The 25,637-nt window shown below is 43.8% G+C and overlaps 1 protein-coding gene across 2 annotated transcripts in view; it reads right to left on the bottom strand.

Moving 5' to 3' along the window:
• Positions 1–25,637, bottom strand: part of IGF1R (insulin like growth factor 1 receptor) — a 196,268-nt gene that overhangs the window by 155,017 nt on the left and 15,614 nt on the right. For both annotated transcript variants that reach the window (XM_083371310.1, XM_083371311.1), the window contains exon 2: positions 17,720–18,265. In XM_083371310.1, coding sequence (XP_083227436.1) covers positions 17,720–18,265 — 546 coding nt within the window. The remainder of the gene's footprint in view (positions 1–17,719; positions 18,266–25,637) is intronic.

The following is a 25,637-nucleotide window of genomic DNA, read 5'->3' as shown; positions in this document are numbered from 1 at the left end:
ACAACCTGTAACCCCATTTGCTTATCAAGAAACAACACTTCTAACCCACCCACCCACCCACCCCCCTGAAAGACGGGAGCCATAGGGAGACTGGAAAGCAGAGCAGAATCCATGGAGTCCTTCTGAACCATCGTTCGAAAAGGCCTGTTTCCTGCTTTTCACACATTCCTTGAAAAAGAAGCAGCTAACCCTGGTGGTGGTGGGTTTTTTTGCCACTCAGCGTTTGCAAGATGGCATTCATCTGGCATTATATTTAGCATTTGTCTGACATTTTTTCCACAATTCACCACCTCCCTCTGTCTTGCCCCAAGCCGCTTCTCACATTCTTCACTCTTATTGTCAAGCCTACCACAAAGTGTTTAAAAAAAACAAAAATCCTCCCTAGAACTTGCACAGCTCAACCAAGGAGAGACCTCTCCTTCTCTCAATCTCTCTCTCTCTCTCTCTCTCACTCACTCACCAGGGTTATCACTCACCACATGAGACAAGGATCTTTACTTTGGCAGTGAATTTGAAGAATCAAACCATCCAAGAGCCTGGATCCAGCATTCTTTCCTGCTTCTAAAATTTGCATTCCAAACTGGCAAACTTTTCCCCTTGGCACTTCCCAAAACATCAAGCAGACCTCCAAATCCAAGGCCTGAGCTGCCCTTGGCGCAAATTTTGGGGAGCCATTCAGCTACTTATTGTGTTGCAATGAATTGTAAAACAAATTGAGCATCTTGTAGAGTAGCTGAGGAGTAAACTGCAACCCATTCCACACAAAGGAAGTACTTTTCCCCCCAAATCTCCACTCCATCTCCCTTTTTTCCATCATCACATTTCCACTAGCATTTTTTCATCAGTGTATTTTTTTCCCCTCCACCCCATCTCTCTTTCACTGTCACGCTGTCTGTCATACCCGGCTGTCAATGTCTCGGTCATGAACTACGACTCTAGAATAGAGGTAAGTCCTCAACGTACGGCCACAATTGAGCCCAAATTTTCTGTTGCTCAGTGAGATAGTTAAGTGAATTTTGCCCCATTTTACGACTTTTTGCCACGGTTGTTAAGTGAATCACTGCAGTTGTTATATTACTAACATGGTTGTTAAGTGAATCTGGCTTCCCCATTGACTTTGCTTGGCAGAGGCTCGCAAAACGGGATCACATGACCCCGGGACACTGCGATCGTCATAAATATGAGACAGTTACCAAGTGACTGAATTTGGATCATGTTTATTTATTTGTGTATGTATGTATGTATGTATGTATGTATGTATGTATGTATGTATGTATGTGTGATTTATTTATTTATTTATTTATTTATTTATTTATTTATTTATTTATTTATTTATTTGCCTCGTGCTCCACCCTTGATACCTTTATGGGGAGATCTGAGAAGGAGAGAAGCAACCTGGAATTAAGGAGAAACTTCCTAACAGTGAGAACAATTAACCAGTGGAACAGCTGGCCACCAGAAATCGTGGAAACAGCTGGCCAGCAGAAATCGTGGATGCTCCATCATTGGAGGTTTTTAAGAAGAGACTGAGGACCTCCTGCTTGAGCAGCGGGCTGGACTAGAAGACCTCCAAGGTCCTTTCCAGTTCTGTTCTGGTGCAATGGTTAGAATGCAGTAATTCTGCTGACAGCCGGCTGACAGCAGTTCGATTCTCACCAGCTCAAGATTTACTCAGCCTTCCATCCTTCCAAGGTCCGTAAAATCAGGACCCAGATTGTTGGGGGCAGCAGGCTGACTCTGTAAACCGCTTAGGGAGGGCTGTAAAAAACTAAAGTGGTATATAAGTGCTATTGCTCAGTGCTATTGCTATTGTAATTTGCCAGCGCAGTATACCTCGGCATCTAAGCAGATCTTGCTGGACAAATAGCCCTGTAGCCCTCATTCTCTCCCCTCTCCTTAAAGAGATAAGTAATCTCTTTTCAAAATTGCAAGTTTTTGGTATCTTTCAAGCTTCTGTGCAAAGCAGGAGTTCATCCTTCTCCTTCACCCTCTCAGATAAGCAATGTTGACCTACCAGACACTGGAGAAATGCAATTAAGATATGCAAACCGCAGGCTGGGGGCTGGACGGACTGATCATTTGGCCATCACAGCCACTAGGTATTTACCACATTTGCATATATAATTTGATGATTATCTGGACACTTTGTGATAATCAAATGGCTGCAAACAATTATCTTCTCGCAAAGATGTCCTTCTTGAAGATTTCGTTTATTTTCTACACTTTCGACAGGAAGAAAAGGAAAGACAAGTTTAAAAAAACAATTACAAAAACCTTCTTGCCTTGGTATCTCCCACTTTCGTTTCTCCACCGAAAAGCATCTATTTCCCCATTTTGAAAATTCTAGCAATGTGAAGAGTTCTAAGAATTCTGAAAAACATTTCCCTGACACTGTAATTATTCTACTCCAAACCACTCTGCTAACTAAGATGGGTCTTGCACAGGATTGCAGTCCCTCCATCAGAGATACCATCACTGTTGCAACTAGGCTAGCATTAAGAACCCAAACCTGGCTAGATCACTCCAAAGGCCCACTTCTCACAACATCCCGAATCACTGGTTGGAGACGGGCGGCTACGCAAATTGAATAAATAAATAAATAAAATCCTTTTTACAAGGAGTAACCAAATCGTACGCAGGGAGACCATACGCAGGCCATGAAACTATCAGCTTGTCTCAAAGCTGCTTTTTCAAGAGGCAACTGGACTTTGTTTTTCTTTGAAGACCTTTAGTTTCTCATCCAAAAAGCATGCAAACGACCAGCGGTCTGCAAGGAGTAGAAATCCTTCCGTTCCCCACCCTCCAGTCAGAGCTGAAGAAGCTTCCTGGATGAGAAGCGAAACGTCTTCAAAGAAAAACAAGAAAAGTCCAGCTGCCTCTTGAAAAAGCAGCTTTGGGACAAAGAAAGACCTGGATGGCTGAGAATCTCCACAGACCTATCAGCTAGTTCAGGGGTCCTCAACCTTGGCAACTTGGAACACTTGTGGACTTCAACTCCCAGAATTCCTCAGCCAGCTTAGTCTGTAAATATTCAAGTTGCCAAGTTTGAGGACCCCTGAGCTAGTTGGCCTTAAGATTGTGAGAGCTAAAAGATGAATAACTCTCAACTTACAACTAGTTGCTTACTTCCTTGATGACTGCTTACAACCCACTGAGGTTCCAGTGGCTACCACCACCGCCACCAGCACCACAATTCTCAACATGACTGCTTAAAACTGATGACACAGTATTTATTTTATTTATTTATTTTAATTCCATTTATATCCCGCCCTTCTCCGAAGACTCAGGGCGGCTTACAAGCTTAGCAGTATTGATGAAGGAAACAAACAGAACTGGAAGATCAGCAATAATCAATGGGTCACAGTTAAAAAAAAACAAAGAGAAGTCCCAGATTTGCAAGGTTGGGTGAGATCCTTAGTCACCAAACTGTTACTCATATTTCCTTCTAACATCCAGGTAATCCTCAACTTGGACCAGTTCATTTAGAGACCAGTTACAAGTTACAACGGTACTGAAAAAAGTGACTTACGACCGTTTTTCACACTTATGACCTTTGCAGCATCCCCCTGGTCACATGATCCAAAATTCAGACGCTTGGCAATTGATTCCTATTTATGATGGTCGAAGTGTGCCGGGGTCATGTGATCTCCTTTGGTGACCCTCTGACAAGAAAAGTCAACGGGGAAGCCAGATTCACTTAACAACCGTGTGACTAACTTAATAACTGCCATAATTCACTTAACAACTGTAGCAAGTAAGGTCACAAAACTCAGTTAACAAATGTCTCACTTAGCAACAGAAAATTTGGGTTCAATTTTGGACGTAAGTCGAGGACTGCCTGTAGTCTAGTCTCCCTCCTCTATCCATTGGTGCCTTTAACTTGTCTGAATACTAAAATGAAGCCTCTTTTTCCAGACAAAGCTCCTATTGTGGGGTCTCTGGTGCTCTCCGAGTGTGTTTTCTTGCAGACGTTTCATTACCAAACTAGGCAACACCATCAGTGCTTATAGCACGTCTGCAAGGAAACAACCAAGCTCAGAGAGCACCAAGGACCTCACAGGTGAAGCCTGAGCCACAAAGATTCTCTTTTATCGAAACCTACCATTCTTCCTCTCTTGATAAGCTATCACTGAACTGTGATTATCTACTGCAATTTGTATCCCCGGGATTTTTACCAACAACCCCAAATCCTCTTCCTCATCCACAATCCAAAATACCTCCCTACAAGGAAGAAAAGGATAAACAAGAGATGGGGAACCGAGTTTCACAAATGATACACACTTGGGTCGTGCCCACGCTTAATCACAGCTTATTACACAGCTTAATTGTGGTTTATTGAGCCAGTTTGGTCTAGTGTTTAAAGCACCAAGCTGGAAACCGGGAGACTGTGAGTTCTAGTCCCACCTTAGGTATGAAAGCCAGCTAGGTGACCTTGGGCCAGTCCCTCTCTCTCAGCCCAGTCCACCTCACAAGGTTGTTGTTGTAGGGAAAAAAGCAGGAGGAAATTGTGTCGGATGTGTCTGCCATCTTGAGTTATTTGTCCAAACAATAAAGATGGGATATAAATATATGTAAAACTGAAGATGCCAGAAGTGAATGGGAATCTCCCACCACTAATTCGCAGCTTCAGAAACTTTGGGGGCCCCAAATCAAGAGAGCGTGATGCTTGTTAACCTCGTCCGCGTGTTATCTAGTGTTATCTAGTGTTTGGTCTAGTGTTTAAAGCACCAAGCTGGAAACCGGGAGACTGTGAGTTCTAGTCCCACCTTAGGTATGAAAGCCAGCTAGGTGACCTTGGGCCAGTCCCTCTCTCTCAGCCCAGTCCACCTCACAAGGTGGTTGTTGTAGGGAAAAAAGCAGGAGGAAATTGTGTCGGATGTGTCTGCCATCTTGAGTTATTTGTCCAAACAATAAAGATGGGATATAAATATAAATAAAACTGAAGATGCCAGAAGTGAATGGGAATCTCCCACCACTAATTCGCAGCTTCAGAAACTTTGGGGGCCCCAAATCAAGAGAGCGTGATGCTTGTTAACCTCGTCCGCGTGTTATCCACGCCAAGCCAAGCGTGTTTTGGGGATTCGGACATTTTACAGCTTCCCTTGTGGGTCTCAGCAGCATTCCACAGGCCAGAAACGCACACCCAGGCCGCAGCTTATAAATATTACAGAAGGAACCAATTCAGAAGCAGAGGCATTTTTCCCCCTTTCCCATTCATGCCCGCATACTTCGCATAGATTCAATATTTTCGAAAGGACAAAGAACGTGGTTTGACGACTGAAGGAGACCAGAGACCGAGACGAGGAGAGGAGAGGGGCGCCTTGGCCGAAGCTGACGGCACAAGATTTTCAATTGACGTAAATAGCTGCAAAGACTTTAAAATAAAAAAAAGCCTGCTTAATTCAGCTGCAAAGGGGTCATCCTATAGGGCTGTGTTGTTTGCCGGCCTGGTGCAGACCTTAAATCCAAACACCAAAGGCAGCTCCTGATGACCAAACTGTGCTGCAAAGGGATGCACAAAATGGACTCTCACTACAAAGACAGACTTGCATTTCAAACTAAGTTTTAGTCCTCAACGTACGGCCACAATTGAGCCCAAAATTTAGGCTGCTAAGTGAGAAACTTGTTAAAAGTGAGTTTTTGCCCCTTTTTCTTGCCACAGTGAATCACTGCAGTGAATCACTGCAGTTGTTAAATTTGTAACGTGGTTGTTAAGTGAATCCGGCTTTCCCCACGGACTTTGCTTGTCAGAAGGTCACAAAAGGGGATCACATGACCCCAGGATGCTGCGTCATAGATGTGAGTCAGTTGTCAAGCATCCAAATGTAAATCACATGACCATGGGGGTGCTGCAATGGTCATAAGTGTGAAAAATAGTTATTGTAAGTCCCTTTTTTTAGTGCTGTTGTAACTTCAAATGATCACTAAACAAAATGTTGTAAGTCTGTACTGTCTGTAAATCCATATTTAGGCTTCCTCTGGACCCCTTGGGTGACCTCCCCCAACCCCTAAAGGTTCCTTGCATTATTGAAGGCTTTGCTCTGCAATAAATTTATGGGCTATCGCACTTGAATATGGCCTAAATGAAGAATTTTAAAACATATGACAGGGATACTTCTTTAAGTAAGATATCAGAGCTCCATTTCATGTTTATCATTGTCCCTGTCCCAGAAGCATTTCAATGTTGTTTCTCAACAATTCTATCTTGCTTTTTAGCCCAAAATATTGTATTCTAAACAGCATGACTAAGAAGAAATAATGAAAGGGGGGGGGAATCAAAGCATCGGTTTTTAAAGTTAAGTCCAGGTAGGTTTCGTGAGTGTGGTGTGTGTCTTTATTTGTATCATTTATTATTAAAAAGCATGTTCCATCCTTCAATTAAGCTTCCCATTTAATTAAATTCTTTGCTGATCTTGTGTAAAATCAGCCTATAGCGTGAACAGCCCTCACTACAGTAGGTGCCTCCAAAAGTATTACATCTCAACAAGCAGCATAAATCATATTTTCGCACCGAACACATTAAGAAGCATCAGACACCAGACAGACTAAAAAGAGATGGGCACAAATTAAAAGCTCTGGCCAATAAAGATGCTTCCCCCCCCCCCTTTTGCTGCTGGCACACCAGATGGCACAGTGGGACACAAGCCCACAAAGGCTTAAAAAAAGGAGATGTGGTTTTAGTGATGCATTTATATTTATGCGCCAATTTTTCTTGAAAACGCAAAGCTGCACAGGCAGCATTCGCCTCTCATTTATTCCCAAGGAAGTTCAATCTGATCCAAGCAACTCTGATACACATAGTCCTCGAAGTACAGTTTTTACAGCCTGTTTTGAAGGTGGTTGTTAAAGGAAACTCACTGCAGATTTTAAGTGGATGCAGTTTTTAAGCAAACTCACAGCTTGCTACGGGTGCAGTTTTGCCAAAAACTGGGAGTAAGGGCTGGTTTTTGACAAAACCATTGTAAAACACGTTTTGTCAAAAACTGTGGAACGCTACAAACAACCATAAATGAAGTTGCATTACCAAGCATCCAAAATTTGGCGATGGAGGGAGAGGCCGAGTGGTTCCAAGGTAGCTCCATCATAATTTGCAATGGTTGCTAAGCAATTGGTTTTAAGTCAAGGACCAGTTGCATTTCTTAATACAAAACACAATTCTCACACTTGGAAGCTGCAACAGTATTAAAAAAAAGGCCATGCATTTTCGCTCATATTTTTTTTCCTACAAAGATACAGATAGGCCCGCAGTGAGAGATTATCGCGAAATTATTAGTAAAGGTTCCGCCGTTTTATCCAAAGCAGATTCCATTAACATTTACATTGCAACCTAGTTAGGAAGCTTCATACAGGTAGTCCTTGACTTATGAACACAATTGAGCCCAAACTATCTGTTGCTAACTGAGACATTTGTTAGGTGAGTTTTGCCCCATTTTTAAGACTTTTCTTGCCAGAGTCGTTAAGTGGGTCATTGCAGTTGTTGAGCTAATAACATGGAATTAATTGAATCTGGCTTTTCCATTGACTTTAACAGAAGGTCTCAAAAAGGGATCACATGACTCTGCGACACTGCGACCGTCATAAATATGAGTCAGTTGCCAAGGGGCTGAATTTCGATCACGTGACCACAGGGATGCTGCAGCGGTTGTAAGTGTGAAAAACGATCATAGGTCATTTTTGTCAGTGCCATTGTAACTTCAAAGGGTCACTAAATCAACTGCTGTAAGTTGAGGACTAGCTGTACTTGGTCCCCTGGAGAAGGCTAACCCATGCCAACCTTTCTCCAAAGCCTATCCTAGTTTTTCTTTACAATTTAAAAGGGGAAGAACACAACCCCAAAGCTGGGAGAAAGGGGGAGAAACAAAGAACCGCTGGCCTCGTCTCAGCAGCTGTGGCAACCTTCCAACCACTTCGCTTTTCCGGAAATCCGGAATTGCAACATCATTGCCCAATGCTCCTGCCAAAAGGAGATGTAAGTGGAAAGCAGTTGGCATCTTCTCTGCAGCCCCAGAAGGAGGAGGAGGGGGGGGGAAAAAAAAGCACAGAGTAAATATTGCAGGATCAACCTTGCAACGGCTCTGTGGGAACTTACCCCAAGACAACTACTCGAGAGGAGGAGGAGGAGGAGGAAGTCACCAAAGACAGCAGGAGGCAATTCAAGCTTCCTCTCTACCCATTTAAAAAAAAAACCCTGCAAGAATAAAAACCTTTTTTTGCATTTTTTTCCCCCCATCCAGTTTAATTATTATTACAAAAATGCCATGGATCGCCACGCAGGCGCTACCAGCAGCTCGCCCTGCCCACTGCTGGCATTATTTCTGGAAGAGACGCATCCGGAAGGAAGCAGAGGGGTTTTCTCCCCCCCCCCCTCCTTTGTTTGCGATAACCAGCTTCTGCTCACGGACAGAATTAAACAACCGGTTTGCTCCAAAAGAACTAAGTGTTCCCAACGCAGCGTTCGCCCGCCCACTTGGTCTCCTTTAGTGGAAGGGCTTGCCGAGAACAAAGGGATTCGAACACAGGTTTCCTGGGGAGGTGGGGCTGCCAACCCTTCCAAAGCGAGCAGCCAGAAGTAGAAATAAAGAGGACTGCAACCTTAAAGTGCTTCAAAGGAAGCCAGGTCAAGAGCAGGGAGAGAGGACATTTCCAATTACAGCTAGTCCTCGACTTACCATCCTAATTGAGCCCAAAATTTATGTGGCTAAGTGAAAAATTTAAGCGACTTTTCTTGCCACATTTCTTAAGCGAATCGCGGCAGTTGTTTAAAATTAGCCACACAGCCGTGAAGTGAATCTTTTGACTTTGCTTCTCAGAAAGTCGCAAAAGAGGGATCGCAACGACCCCGGGACGCTGCGACCGTCATAAATATGAGTCAGTGGCCAAGCGTCTGAACTTTGATTCCCGTGACCACAGGGGATACTGCAACGGTCGTTAAGTGTGAAAAATGGTGGCAGCTCACTTTTTTCCAGTTGCCGCTGTAACCTCAAACGGTCACTAAACGCAGTGTTGTAGGGTGAGGACTCTCTGAACTTCCTCTTTTGAATCATTCCTCACAGGTGGAGGAACTACGGATGTCTAGAGGTCCCCGACCTTTTGGGCACCAGAGACCGGTTCCGTGGAGAAAGGTTTTTCCACGGACCGGAGAGTGCGTCGTTTTGTGTGCTGCCTGCACCCCACGGATGGGGCTTCATTTCTTTGTGCGGCCCGGTTGCTGGCATGCCGCAGCCTGGTACCGGTCCACGGACCGGAGGTTGGAGACCCCTGGTCTAGCCTTTCGAAGAGAAGAACAAAGGCGGGGGGCCCCCACAAAAAGTGTCCTCTAGTACTTCAGGGGGGCTGTCACAGAGAAGAGGGGGTCAACTTACAGGTAATCCTCAACTTACGACCACAATTGCGCCCAAAATCTCTGTCGCTAAGCAGAGACAGTTAAGTGAGTTTTGCCCCCATTTTATGACCTTTCTTTCACCGTTGTTAAGTGAATTACTGCAGTGGTTAAGTTAGTAACCTGGTTGTTAAGTGAATCTGGCTTCCCCATTAACTCTGCTTATCAGAAGGCCGCAAAACGTGATCACGTGACCCGGGGACACCGCAAGATGCCGTAGGTGCACGCCAGTCGCTCCAAGTTTGATCATGTGACTATGAAGACGCTGGAATGGTTGTAAGTGTGAAAAATGGTTGTACGTCTCTTTTTTTTAATGCCAGTGTCACTTTGGTCACGAAACGAATGGTTGTAAGTTGAGGATTTCCTGTATTCTCCAAGTAGCGGAGGGCAGGACAAGACGTAACTGGTGGAACATCACTAAAGAGAGAAGCAACCTAGAACTAAGGGGAAACTTCCTGACAGCGAGAACAGTTAACCGAGGGAACAGCTTGCCTCATGAGATTCTGGGTGCTCCGTCGCTGGTGGTTTTCAAGAAGAGACTCCGCCTGGCCCGCCCCCCCCCAGCAGCCCCCTGCCACCTTATATAAACTCTCCTGTTGCAGAAAGAACTACTCAACTTTTGTATGTACATACTGCAACATACGGCCAACAGCCTGCTTACTTAGAGAGCAGGGCTTTTCAACCAGTGGTACGGATACCTCCTGTGGTACATTGGCACCTGGCGGGTGGTACGCAACCATCCTAGAAAAGTGGTAGTGAGGGAGGGGAATGAGCTGAACCAGTGGCAGCACCGCACAAGCCTGAGCGAGAGACGGCTGGAGCTGCAGGGCTGTCGGGGCTCAGCGGAAGCGCCAGGATCAGTGCCACTTTCCAGCTGCTTGGCGGTTCTTTCAGGCTGTCAGGGCTCAGCGGAAGCGCCAGGATCAGCGCCAGGCTCCAGCTGGAGCTCAGTGCTGATCCTGGCACTTCTGTTGAGCCCAGAGGAAGCGCCGATCAGCTGGAATGTTGCAGCATCTCCAGGGTCTTGTGATTTACATTCAGATGCTTGGCAACTGATTCATATTTATGTCCCAGGGTCATGTGAAGTGACCAAAACCTGCTGCAACCACCCAGCAGAGGGGAGGGGGAATAAAAACCAAATACCCCCCTAACCCTTCCCCGCTGCCAATCCTCAACAGAAATGCTCACAACAATGAAAACCTCGGACAGGAGGAAGAGCGCCGCCGGGCGGGCAGGCAGGTGTCTTGCTCGGCTGTGGCATGGGGGGCACTTTTTCAGGGCCATTGTAACTTTGAACAGTCACTAAGCAAACTGTTGTAAGTTGAGGACTATCTGTATTTCATCACTTTTTTCCTTTTTTTTTTTTTTTTTTTGGTCATCAAGTTTTTGACACCTTGCTAGGCGACTGGTGGTAGTCGGATGTTGCCATATCCTAAAAGTGGTACAATGGGTGAAAAGGTTAAAAAGCCCTTGATTGGACTTGGCACAGCTGACACACTCCAAGTTTGATCAATGACATGAAATCTTTATTGCGGTCATAGACCAGCATACTATTGATTAAACAGTGTTATCTATCGGCACCCTGGAGGTATGCCAACTCTGTAGCACCACCCTGGGCAAGGGAGAATCAATCAACCAATCAGAATAGAACTGGAAGGGGAGCTGGGAGGTCTTCTAGTCCATCCCACTGGTCAAGCAGGAGATCCCGTTATCACCCCAGACAGGGGGCTGACCAGTCTCTTCTTACAAGACCTCCAGTGATGAAGCAACAAATGAAATCCCTTGCTTCATCCACAGGTCCCAGCGTTTACCTTTATTTATTTATTTATTTTTGGATTATTTTCGTGATTTGAGTTGCCGTTCTTTGGGTTGTGGTGAGAAGCTGCAGAACCATTCAAGAATCAGATAGCCTGTAATTTTAACAAATTAATTCTACCGTCTAGGGTTATTGACTTCCTTGCAACCACACCGTGGCTGGAGATGTTAGGAAAATGTTATCTTTAGCTTTACCAGACTTAGGTGCTGTTGAGTATACAAATCCTCAGTTCGGGATGGTCCTGAAAACACTTGAGACTTTGTTGTGCCTTGCCTCCTTCCCCATCCGGCTCCTTCTGCCGCCCTTGGGCTCCCCTTTCTTGTTCCTCCCGAGCAGAGTAAACAGGACGCTTCCTTTGAAACAATTGAACGTTTATAATTCCCTTGTTTTTACTTCCAAAAGAGCAGTGGTTCCCCCCCCCTCCCAGCACAGAGACCAACTTTTCCTTCTTGAAGTTCAGGCTCACTATCCTGGAGACCTTTTCACAACGTGGCTCTTGATACTTTTGCAGCATCTTCCAAGAGTGAAGCAGCCCAGCTGACTACAGATATTAAAACAGAATAACAAGAGTTGGAAGGGACCTTGGAGGTCTTCTAATCCAACCCCTTGCTCAAGGCAGAACACCTTATACCATCCTGGTCAAGGTGATTAGGGGGGGCTGGAGGCTAAAATGCATAAAGAACGGATGGAGGAATTGGGGATGGGATGTCTTAGTTCAGGGGTAGGCCACCTTGGCTCTTTTATGACTCGTGGACTTCAACTCCCAGAATTCCTGAGCCAGCCTGGCTCAGCTTGGAAACCTCTCCCTTTCCCCTCAGCGTGGCTGGCTCAGGAATTCTGGGAGTTGAAGTCCACGAGTCATAAAAGAGCCAAGGTTGCCTACCCCTGCTCTAGTTTAATGAAAAGAAGGACTAGGGCTGACATGAGAACAGTGTTCCAATATTTGAGGGACTGTCACAAAGAAGAGGGGGGGGTCAGTCTATTATTCTCCAAAGCACCAGAAGGCAGGACAAGAAGCAACGGATGGAAACTAATCAAGGAGAGAAGCAACCTGGAACTCACGAGAAATTTCCTGAGAGTGAAAACAGTTAACCACTGGAATGCCTCGCCTCCAGAAGTCGTGGGTGCTCCATCACTGGAGGCTTTTAAGAAGAGACTGGATAGCCACTTGACTGAAAAGGGATAGGGTCTCCTGCTGGACCAGGGAATTGGACTAGATCTCCCTTTAATGATCTTCCACCTATTATTTTTTGTCCTGCCCTCAGGTGCTTTGGAGAATAGGCTGACCCCCTCTTCTCTGTGACAGTCCCTCCATTATTTAATAGCAATGAATTATATGTAATTATTAAATAATAAATCATTATTGTTGTAATAATAATAATAATAATAATAATAATAATAATAATAATAATAATAATAATAATAATAATAATAATAAAGTTGGAAGGGACCTTGAAGGTTATCTAGCTCAACCCCCTGCTCAGGCAGGAAACCCTATACCATTTCGGACAAATGGCTGTCCAGCCTCTTCTTAAAAACTTCCAGTGTTGGAGCATTCACCGCTTCTGGAGGCAGGTTGTTCCACCGGTTAATTGTTCATAACTGTCAGGAAGTTTCTCCTTAGTTCTAGGTTGCTTCTCTCCTTGACTAGTTTCCATCCGTTGCTTCTTGTCCTGCTTTCAGGCGCTTTGGAGAATAGCTTGGCTCCCTCTTCTTTGTGGCAGCCCCTGAGATATTGGAACACTGCTATCATGTCACCCCTCACCCTTCTCTTCATTAAACTACACATACCCAATTCCAGCAGCTGTTCCTTATATGTTTTAGCCTCCAGTCCCCCAATCATCTTTGTTGCTCTTCTCTGTACTCTTTCTAGAGTCTCAACATCTTTTTTACATAGTGGTGACTTATGACAATACAGGACTATTTCCTATTTTTCAAGTCTTCTAACCCACATTTCTCAGTTCCATGTCTCTTCAGATTAGCTTTGGTGAGGAAAAGAATGTTTTTCAGGCTTTACTTGTTTCCAGGATGCATAAAGATCCGTGAACAACACACAATAGATGGTGTTGTTTGGAAACAGCTTAGCATCTTAAATCAAATTAATTGCTGGTTCCATATGTCTTCTTGACCTGTTTCCTTCTTCCTTAAGATGCTCGATTTTCCTTCTAGATACTTTTTCCTTCAGCTTATGGTAGTTGGGTTGGGGCCACAGACTGGACATTATTCACATGCAATAATGCATGAAGCTTCATGTTCATACTTTAACACGGATTCAAATAATCTATATCCAGCCAAGCTCCAACTAGGTTAAGAGTTTTCACTTCTGATATTTCATCACCTTCAAGAAATCAATCAGCAAAATGCAGAGATTTGGCATCTCCACAATAACATTTCTTCCAAGATAAACAGTTCGTATTAAACAGGTTACAATTACAAGGGGAGTGCTGGTTTTTTTAAATGTATTTATTTGTTGTGTATTTCTTTTCTTTTGTTTCTGTGTATACTGAATTGTTCATTTTTATTTTCGGTCTATCGGTCTGAAAATGGATCAATGAAAAACTACGGGGTGATTTTAAAAAATACAGGCAAGGGAAGGCCAAGAGTTCAGACAATATTTTTTTTACAGGAAAATAGGTAAGTATAAAACAAAATGTGTGGTCCCTGCATCTGAACAAAAATCCTTTGGCTAACTATTTCCATTTCCATCTGTATAAAATAAGGTTAACAAGTTCCATTTATCTTAGCACATGAAAAGGCTGCCAATGAGATGTTCTTTCCATTCTTAAAATACACTCTTGTCAATGTAAGTCCACTTCTTCAAATCCATAGCAAGGAAACAGATTCAGCTCGTCTCACACTTAGACTGAACATGTTCTCCAAATCAGACACCCAGGAGACCCCAAAATATCTTTCTTTATTAATGCTAACTTGCCTTAAGTAAAGGATGGTGTGGACTCCTTGGCGCTCTCTGGACTTGGCTGTTTTCTTGCAGACATTTCATTGCCCCATTCCTTTGTAGCACTGATGGTGTTACCTAGCTGGGTGATAAAACACCTTGCAAGAAAACCACCAAGCTCAGAAAGCACCAAGGACTCCTCAGCTAATTGGTTAGTTCCCTAATCCAGGGGTCTTCAAACTTGGCCCTTTTATGACTTGTGGACTTCAACTCCCAGAATTACTCAGTCAGTGTGCCTGGCTGAGGAATTCTGGGAGTTGAAGTCCACAAGTCATAAAAGGGCCAAGTTTGAAGACCCCTGCCCTAATCAACCACACCCCAACCTACACTGGCAAGGCAAACCATTTGTAAAGAGAAACCAAACCCCACTCCCTTCTAGCACTGATAACATTACCTAGTTGGGTCAGGAAAGGTAGGCAAGAAAACAACCAAGCTCAGAGAGCACCAAGGACACCCCCCCCCAAAGTTCAACCTGAGCTACAAAGGTTCTCTTCTATTGAGACAGGACAGCCTCCAACAATATGTTTTTCACCACGAGTTAAATTTGCATCCCTAAATAGAAGGGGCTATCCCCAAAATAAGGGATGTGGTGGCTCAGTGGGTTAGGATGCTGAGCTTGTCGATCAGAAGGTCGGCAGTTTAGCGGGTCGAATCCCGAGTGCCGCGTAACAGAGTGAGCGCCTGTTACTCGTCCCAGCTTCTGCCAACCTAGCAGTTCGAAAGCACATAAAAATGCAAGTAGAAAAATAGAGACCACTACGGTGGGAAGGTAACGGCGTTCCGTGCGCCTTTGGCGTCTAGTCATGCCGGCCACATGACCACGGAGACGTCCTCGGACAAGCGCTGGCTCTTCGGCTTTGAAACGGAGATGAGCACCAGCCCCTAGAGTCGGAAACAACTAGCACACACGTGCGGGGGAAACTTTATCCCCAAAATGCCAGTTTGCAGCTCTCTGCTATTAGACATCAAACCAGATTTTCCAATGCCATTTCATGAACATAATGAAAGCCCAGGGGTAGGCAACCTTGGCTCTTTTATGACACGTAGACTTCAACTCCCAGAATTCCTGAGCCAGCATGGCTAAGCATGGAAACCTCTCCCTTTCCCCTCAGCCTGGCTGGCTCAGGAATTCTGGGAGTTGAAGTCCACCAGTCATAAAAGAGCCAAGGTTGCCTACCCCTGGGCTTGATGGACGCATATCTCCACGTGCCCATCCCAAAAATGGCTTGTTGAAAACCCCGCCCAATTATTTCTTTTGCTTTTTTTGGTTTGCCTCAGATTAAAACCTCACCAGTAAGAACAAGACTGCAGCGTGTATCTGGCCATAACAATGACATTAAACAAACACACACACACACACACACACAGAGTGATAATATTTATCCAAGAAACATTTCTAGCCTCAAGTGCTTTGATTGAAAGCGAGCCGATAACCTGGATTGGATTCGTATATTTGGAAATGTTATGAATGCCAGTTCTCAACACCTTATGTCCTTAGCGCTGGGTCATGTTGCTAGATCTCAGGTTCCATGAGGCTATACTTTTCAAGAGAAATCAAGAGAGGGAAGAGGAGAGCTTATGGGCAGATAATTTCAGAGCTATACAAGATCACAGTTGTATCCTAACCACTCTCTGGTCTGTGGTTCAGACATCCCTCTCGTTCTGCTCTCTCACACGTACACATTAAAGACAATTACAGGGCAAACTTTGAAAACATCCCGGAAAACAAAAACTATCTACCAGTGACCAGCAAGATACAATTACATCCACACTCCATTGTACCAAGATCTCACAACACAAAGCTACAGGCGGTCCTCGTCTCACGACTACAGTTGGGGTCGGAATTTTCATCGCTAAGCGATGTTGTTGTTAAAACAAATCATCGCGGAACCAGACCCCAATTTTATAATCCGTTTTTTACTTGGGTCATTAAAGGAATCACACAATCGTGAAGTGGATCCAGTTTTGGATCCAGTTTCCCCAACTAACTCTGCTAATCAGAAGCTGGCTGGGGAGAGGACGTGATCACCAGACCTTGCGACTGTCATAAATTTGAACCCAAACTGCAATCACCTCATTCAGTGACCGTTCAAAGTTACAACGGCACTGACAAGAGCGACTTATGACCATTTTTCACATTTATGACCACTGCAGCCTTCCCATGGTCATGAGAACAAAATTCAGACTCTGAGCAAGTGACTCATATTTATGACCGTCGCAGTGTCCCAGTGTCATGTGATCAACCTTTGAGACCTTCTGACAGGCAAAATCAATGGGGAAGCCGGATTCACTTAACAACCATGTCACTAACTTACCCGCAGTGATTAACTTAACAACTGTGGCAAGAAGGGTCATAATATGGGACACAACTCACTTAACAAGTGTCTTGCTTAGCAACATAAATTTGAAGCTCAATTGTAGTCATAAGCTGAGGACTCTGTATGTCTTCCTGACCACCATGAATACATTCTTCTCCATACTTGCAAACCATTCTTTCAAATGCACGATTCTAACACGCTATTATTTATTTGCAGGCCCAAATGGGACACTTCAAGGGCACTTGATCCAAACAAGCATTTGCTGAAGTTAAACAGGTCAAGATAGGAGATGGTTTCTATAGATCACCTTGAATTGCCTTACAGAACAAAAATAAATGCAAATATAATAAAGGAAGATCGCAATCTTGTATATACTTTCATAAAATTCCCTAGTTCAAAATGGCAAACCAGAGAAGCTGGCTTATTGCAGACGATTTTAACCCCCATGCATGATGCTTTAAAAAAATTTCTTTTTCTAAATTCACATTTAAATCAACACTAATACATCACACTCAGCCTAAAATTTAATCCCAGGAACCTTGTCCAACACAGCACATACCAGATGATGGGAAGATAACTACCAAATAACATGGCAATACTTATAAAGCAATAAAAAAAACAGGATACATAAACATCTAATAAATAAATGCCCACTGTGAACAGGGGAATTACAGTTCCAATACAGGCAGTCCTTGACTTACGACCACAACTCAGCCCAGAATTTATGTTGCTAAGTAAGACATTTGTTAAGTGGGTTTTGTCCCATTTTCTTGCCACAGTTGTTCAAGTGAATCGCTGCAATTGTTAAGTTAGTACTCCGAATCTGGCCTCCCCACTGACTTGTTTGTCAGAAGGTCACAAAAGGGGATCACGTGACCCCAGTACACGGCAATCGGCATAAATGTGAATCAGTTGCCAAGCACTTGAATTTTGAACACGTGACCACAGGGATGCTGTAAAGGTTGTAAGTGTGAAAAATGGTTGTAAGTCATTTTTTTCAGTGCTGTTGCAACTTCGAACGCTCGCTAAACAAACTGTGGTAAGTCAAGGATTGCCTGTACATCTAATGCAGGAGTGTCAAACATGGCGACTTTAAGACCCGTGGACTTCAGCTCCCAGGTCTTAAAGTCCCCACAGTTGGACACCCCTGATCTAAGTTGGAAAAGACAACATATGTATTTTTGTGAACGTGTGTTATTACACGGGTGACATCATTATTAGTTAAAATTGAACCATCCATTAACTCTTACTTTTCTGGCAGTGGTTGGAAGTCCAGCAGCGGAAGCTATATTCGTTATTTATGGAAGTCTTCTCACACAGCGATTTCTCTTCTACCGTTCCTGGACACAAATCCCCACATTCTTTTGGCGGTTTATTTCCTTTAATGTAGTTATTGGAAACAGCATCCAAGATCAGAGACCAGTCCACCGTGGAAAGATAACAGAGGTCAGAATTCTTCTCGATCCGGATGGCTCCCCGAGTGATGTTCCTCAAGTTGTACAAGCCAATTTCCTTGAGGTTAGTCATTTCAAAGATGACCAACGCATAGTTGTAGAAAAGGTTTTTGCCCCGAATCACCGTGAGGTTCGGAAAGAGGTCACTGAGGGTCTCCAGGCCAGCCACACGGAACAGCAACAAATAATCGGTGATCATGGTGAGTTTGGGGAAGCGGAAGTTGCTAAAGTCCTCTCCTTGACTGATCAACAGAATCTGGAGATAGCCTTCCACCACTGTGCAACCCTCCAGCTGCTTCAGTTGCTCCATGCTGTTGCGTATGTCGATGTTTGGCCCACAAACTGGGGAGACAAAAGAGTGGAATTTAAGATGCTTCAGTTCATGTTGTTAGAAAGGCAAACGTAAATTAACTTTCTGTCAGGCACAAAAGAAAAGGTCCACAGTGAAGGTTCAAGTAAACTGCTTTAATGCTAAAAGCCTTCACACAGGAATCTTCTCAACTAGCACCTGCTTGGAGTTAGATAAGGGATTCAAGGGAGGTTGGACTTAGCCCGTTTGTGGCCACGTAGGGATTCTAGGCTCATCCCTCTTTCAACTTCGCCTCCACGTTCTCCTTCTTCTACACTTTCCTTCCAAATCTAATTTTAGCAAAACATTCCCTTGCTACCAGAAGAAGTTCCAACCCAACATCCTCCATTTTTTAAAATCAGACTATAGTCCAGTGGTGGCAAATCTATGGCATGCATGCCAGAGGCGGCACTCTGAGCCCTCTCTGTTGGCACGTGGGCCACTGCCGTCAGCAGCAGGTCCATCAGGCTGCCACCGCCACCCGGAGCAGGAGCCTCATTCAGCACAAAGGAGGCGAAGCGGCCGACTAGCAAGCTCGCGTAGAGTTGGTAGAGCAAAGGTCACCAATCATTGTCGATTTGTGGAATGGAAGAAAAGGGAGGGGCTGCAGATGGGGCGGGGCTAGTCCCTGTGTGATACTAACTAGCCCTGCCCTGTTCTTGTGTATCTGCACCCCGTGGTGCGGCGGCGGCCATTTTTGCGCCTTGCAGCACGGTGACCCACTTTTGCACCCCTGGTTTTTGCGTGCCAAAGAAGCACTCAGAGACGCTTCCCTGTCTTCCCCCCCCCCCGAGGGCACCACAATGCTGATGCGGCCCTGGCACTTTGCGATAAATAAGTGGGTTTGGGGGTTGCGGTTTTGGCACTCGCTCTCTAAAAGGTTCGCCATCACTGCTATAGTCTGATACTCTGAATATTAGATAACTTATTAAGATAGGATGTACAGTAGATGGGTCACCCATTATACTGGACCTGAGCAATTTACAGCCTCCAGGCCACATCTGGCCGGTTGGCTATCCCTGTGTGAAGTCAGTCGGAAATTAGAAATCAAATGTAAATAAGTGCTCGCCATACATACGACTGCATTGCTTTTATTTTGAAGGTGACTGCTATTTTCTCCCAATGTACATATGTACATACGTGCATGCCTACGTTCCTTCACATCCCTCACTGGTTTGGTCAGCTGCAATAGACCCAGTTTTTCATATGGCCTCTTGGGAAAAATAACTGTCAACCTTGCATTATAATAAACTATAAGCCACACTTTTTAAACACTCAATAAGTGGATATACTCAACATACAACCCCCAATATTATCATTACAGCTGAATGCTGTTTGGAAAAGGCACCTGGAATGTTGAGCTAAAGAGTCTTCAAGATTATACTTAGCAATGAAGTTCTTCCACCAGTAAAGACAACTTTATGAAGACGCTTGCTGCTACTTGCGGTACTTTGCTAATATTCTTGCCTTTAAACAACTCAAGACTTTATGATGTATATGAGGGCTTTCAGCAACTAAAATGAAACTATCCATTAACCCACGTGATTTAATTTTAGTTCAGTGTCTTATGCAAATCGAGCTATCTTAACAACCACAATGGGGAACCGCAACTCTGTCACTAAGCAATGCAGCTACTAAGAGGAGAAATGTTGGTTGCAACCTTTATAAAGACCTTCACATCTCAAGGGCTGGAAGGCCATAAGAATCTTCCCACCCAATGGATCCGTGCCATCTACAGGGACCGCCAAAAACAGGCCTTCTTAGGCCCCCTTGTATGAACGGTTGCAGAGACTGAGAAGGTCTAGTCTAAAGAAGAGATGGACTAGGGGTGACATGATAGCAGTCTTCCAATATTTGAGGGGCTGCCACAAAGAAGAGGGAGTCGACCTATTCTCCAAAGCACCTGAAGGCAGAAGCAACAGATGGAAACTATCCAAAGAGAGAAGCAACCTAGAACTAAGGAGAAATTTCCTGATAATGAGAACAGTTAGTCAGTGAAACAGCTTGTCTCCAGAAGTTGTAGGTGCTCCAATACTGGAGGTTTTTAAGAAGAGACTGGACAACCATTTGTCTGGAATGGTATAGGGCAGGGGTAGGCAACCTTGGCTCTTTTGTGACTCATGGACTTCAACTCCCAGAATTCCTGAGCCACCATGGCTCAGCTTGGAAACCTCTCCCTTTCCCCTCAGTATGGCTGGCTCAGGAATTCTGGGAGTTGAAGTTCACGAGTCATAAAAGAGCCAAGGTTGCCTACCTCTGTAGGGTGTCTCCTTCTTGAGCAGGAGGTTGGACTAGGAGACCTCAAAGGTCCATTCCAATTCTGTTATTCTGCTATTCTGATATATTATTGAGCTTCTGGGGACTCATAAACACTTACTTGACTACTTACTGAAGAGTCTGGGGATGTGAAAGCCCACTCTCACAATGATACCGTCAAGATTTATGAAGTCTTTATGTCTTGGACTTTGTTAAATTCTATTTTAAACTTGGCTGTGTCATTCTGAAAGTTCCTTCAAGCTTATAGGAACTGTGCTAAGCAAAACTCTAAATCAATCAAGTTGCAGAAATAGAAAGGATGTAGAGGAGGCAGAAGTGGACTTTGATCAGAGTAACGTGACTCAGACAGCCCTTGATATTATTAAGTTATGCTCCCACACTTCAGATTGTTTTGTTACAACCATTGGGGACACAAGTGGAAAATTGAAGAACAAAAATAAAAATTTGTTGGCTGGGGAATTCTGGGAGTTGAAGTCCACACATCTTCAAGCTGCTAAGGCTGAAAAACACCGATCTTCAGCTGTGTGAATCTCCACTCAAGGGGAAGATCTTGAGGCCTCTAGTATGAGATCCAGATCAATGAAATCACAACACACTCTAATCTGACAGCATACAGAGAAAAAGGAAGGAATACCTGCCTAGCTTTTAATTATTGCATTAACGCTATCGAGTCCAGTTAAGGAGCCAAAGTAAACTGAAAAAAAATCACATTTTAATATCCTCCTTACAGGAGCACTGGAGATGGAAAATGCCCAAAGTTTAGGGGTGGCTGACAAAACGCTAGATACAGATAGTCCTCGACTTACAACTGTTCATTTAGTGACCATTCAAAGTTACAACAGTACTGAAAAAAGGGGACTTAACGACCATTGCAACATCCCCATGGTCATGTGATCAAAATTCAGACACTTGGCAACTGGTTCATATTTGTGACGGTTGGAGTGTCCCAGGGTCATGTGATCCCTTTTGCGAACTTCTGACAAGCAAAGTCAGTGGGGGAAGTAGAGCCACATAACAACCGTGCTACTAACTTAACAACTGCAGTGATTCACTTAACAACGGTGGCAGGGAAAGTCGTACAATGGGGCAAAACTCACTTAAGAAATGTCTCACTTAGCAACAGAGGGCTCAACTGTGGTCGTAAGTCGAGGACTTTACCTGTAATGGTCTGGCCATTAGGCTAAAGCAGACCCAAGGAATCCAGCATCAATTCAAGCCAGCTACAAGCTACCATGATTCAGTTGGGCTCTGCTTTTTGGTCCCACCACCAACACAACCCTTGCTGGATTCACATGAACCCCTTAGTGGAGAGAGGATCCTCTGCATCTAATGTCATGTGTGAATCCAGCGAGTTCTGTTTTTAATCCAAAATTTTGCCTTAGTTTTGTGTAAATGCAGCTATCTGTGATTTATCCAGTAAACCATAGTTTAATGGAAAATATGAACTGGGGCAACATTGGGAGAATGAGTAAGAATTCATCTAGGAAAATCAGCTCTCGATTTTTCAACAGTTTAATAAGCCTTTTATTCCCCTCGAGGAAAGCTTTGGCTTACAGAGAAATTGAATTTAGAGGTTTTAAAAGCAGTTCATATGACGGTTTAATAAGATTTGAATATTTTATACAATAAATCATATCTAACATTCAGCCATTGTATCTTTATCTAGCCAAGTTCACTTTTATGCATCTTGTTTTTCTTCTAAAAAAATTCTTCCATTCAACTCTAGTTAATGACTGCCTAATACGTCAGTTCTTATTTTTGTTTATTTTGCCTTGAAATTAACGTAATAAAAAGACAATCTAATCCTTGTTCAAAGAGTGCCACAGTTTCTTTTTGGCTGCCGTGTGTTTTCATTGGACTGTGGTTTACACACCACACACACACACACACACATACACAGAGGTTCAAGTGTACGTACACAAACACACACACACACACACACACACACCATGATGTGTCTTCCAAAGCATAAAATCAAACATAATGTTATTCATTCAGCATTTCACGTAAACTCTCCTGTAATTTTCTTCTCACCACTAAGTAATTCAGAGAGTTTAACTACACATGCATGGTTCCTCTAGATGTGTTCAATTTTGATTTTCATAAGCAACTCTAGCATAAAAAGGAAGGTAAATTTATCCAATATATATAGCTTTAAATTTATTTATCCAATTAATCTGGCTCGGCCATCTTGACAAGTAATGCTGGGTGACAACAAAAATTAAAATAAAAACAATTACAATTATTACAAAGGTTCAAATACAAAACAGCTTTCACAGCTCAAGGCAACACAATGCAGGTAGTCCTTGACTTATAACAGTTCGCTGAGTGACAGTTCAAAGTTACAACGGCACTGAAAAAAGTGACTTATGAGTTTTTCCACACAACCACTGCAGCATCCCCATGGTCACATGATCAAAGTTTTTTATGTATTTTAACTTAACTTATTGTTATAGTTTTTGGGCATCTTGTTTAATCTTTTTTAACTTTTGTATTCTTGTTTTTTAACATGTATTGCCCTGTTTTCCACCCTGAGTCCTTCGGGAGAAGGGCGGTATACAAATATAATAAAATAAATAAATAAATAAATAAATAAATAAAATTTGGACATTTGGCAACTGACTCATATTTATGATGGTTGGAGTGTCCCGGGGTTATGTTTTTGCAACCTTCTGACAAGCAAAGTCAAGGGCGAAGCCAGATTCACTTAACAACCGGGTTACAAAGTTAAGAACTGTAGTGATTCATTTAACAAGTGTGACAAGAAAGTCATAAAATGAGGCAAAACTCACTTCACAAATGATTCACTTAGCAGTAGACATTTTGAGCTCAATTGTGGTCGTAATTCAAGGACTGCCTGTAGCTGTGCATGCATATGATAAATTTGTTGAATGTACATCACACTAAGCCATTATTTAGCTCATAAACCACAATAGTTAGTTCACACAACACACTCAAACACAACTGAGGTGATCATATTGTCATTTCATGTACTAAGTGAACCCAGTCTTTTTAATACACTTTTCTCTGGCACTTTAAAGCCACCACATCTTAGATGTTTCAAAAGCTGCTCTTGCTTTCTCCCCCCTGCATGTGCCTGCACAGCCACTTCCCTTTGCTGAGAACAACAGCAAAGCAGCTGTGCTGGCAGATGCACGTGGGGAGAACCAAGGACAGCTGCACAAGCTCTGAAAATGACATGGCTGCTTTAAACCAGGGCTTTTCAACCAGTGGTATGGGTACCACCTGTGGTACATTGGCACCTGGCGGGTGGTACGCGACCATCCTAGAAAAGTGGTAGCGGGGGAGGGGAATGAGCTGAACCGGTGGCAGCACTGCACAAGCCTGAGCGAGAGACGGCTGGAGCTGCAGGGCTGTCAGGGCTCAGCGGAAGCGCCAGGATCAGCGCCAGGCTCCAGCTGGAGCTCAGCGCTGATCCCGGCGTTTTTGCTGAGCCCAGAAGAAGCACCGATCAGCTGGAATGTTGCAGCATCTCCAGGGTCTTGTGATTTACATTCAGATGCTTGGCAACTGATTCATATTTATGACGGTCAGTGTCCCAGGGTCATGTGAAGTGACCAGAACCTGTTGCAACCACCCAGGAGATGGGGGGGGGAGAATTAAACACCCCCCACCCCCACCCCACCCCCGCTGCCAATCCTCAACAGAAATGCTCACAACAATTAAAACCTCGGACAGGAGAAAGAGCACCGCAAGGTGGGAAGGCAGGTGTCTTGCTCGGCTGTGGCTTGGGGGGCACTTTTTCCAGTCCCATTGTAATTTCAAACAGTTACTAAATGAACTGTTGTAAGTTGAGGACTACCTGTACTTCATCACTTTTTTCCTTTTTTTTTGGTCAAGTTTTTGACACCTTGCTAGGCGACTGGTGGTCGTCGGATGTTGCCATATGCTAAAAGTGGTACAATGGGTGAAAAGGTTGAAAAGCCCTGCTTTAAATCATTCAAAAAGAGGTGTTTTGAATTCAACAGGGGATCCCTGTTCTAGATCCTGCCCCCACACGAATTGCTGCATCACTAAAACTCTGGCCGACTAGACAACTCTCTGACTGCCTGTAGCAGGAAACCAAGGTACAGGGAGTTCTCATCTTATGACCACAGTGGAGCCCAAATGTTCTGTGGCTAAGTGAGACAGCTGTTAGGTGAGTTGTCAAGTTAATAACAAGGTTGTTAAGTGAATCCAACTTCCCCATTGACTTTGCTGGTCAGTTGGTCGCAAAAGGAGATCATGTGACCCTGGGACAGTTCAACTGTCATAAATACATGGCAGTTGCCAAGTGGCTGGATTTTCATCACGTGACCCTTGGGGATTCTGCAACGGTCATAAGTGTGAAAAATAATCGTAAGTCACTTTTTTCCAGTGTAGTTGTACCAAGATATGTAAGAGTCTCTCTCTCTCTCTCTCTCTCTCTCTCTCTCTCTCTCTCTCTGTGTGTGTGTGTGTGTGTGAAGAATGATGTTGTGAAATTCGCCTCTCAATCTGCAAGCAGAGGAAAGGAATTTGGGTAGAACTTCTTGAGAGAAAATTCAGAATCCCAAGATTGTCTCAGCAATAAAATTTCGAAGGAGCACCAACAGCAATGCAACTTAACCCTCCCTCAAACATCAAAGGATACTAAGACCCCCCCCAAAAGCCCCCTCCCCCCCAAAAAAGCAGAATGTTAAAAAAAAACAACCTCTGCCATTACAGCCCTTTGGAAGGGAATAAAAGCAACATAGTAGTTCTAGTCCAGGGGCCTTCAAACTTGGCCCTTTCATGACTTGTGGACTTCAACTCCCAGGATTCCTCAGCCAGGCACTGCTGCTGAGTTTTATGGACAAGGAATCAGAAAAGAAACCCAGGAAATTAATATTGTAGATGGTAACTGTGGCAAGATTATTGTATGCAAAAAGTTGGAGGAGAAAAAAAAATACTATTGCCTATGATGAAAGACTGGATTATAAAACAAGCTGAACTTAACAGAAATGGCAAAATGGACCAGTTTTGTTGGAGAAGAAAACGACTTTTCTGAAGGACAAGAAACCTTATATGGACCTTTTGTTGAAAGAAGAAAAGATCAAATTGATGATT

Source organism: Vipera ursinii (assembly GCF_947247035.1).
Source record: "Vipera ursinii genome assembly, chromosome: 11".
Taxonomy (NCBI): domain Eukaryota; kingdom Metazoa; phylum Chordata; class Lepidosauria; order Squamata; family Viperidae; genus Vipera; species Vipera ursinii.
The sequence above is the reverse complement of the archived record's forward strand: the minus strand, read 5'-3'. Positions and strand labels throughout refer to the sequence as shown.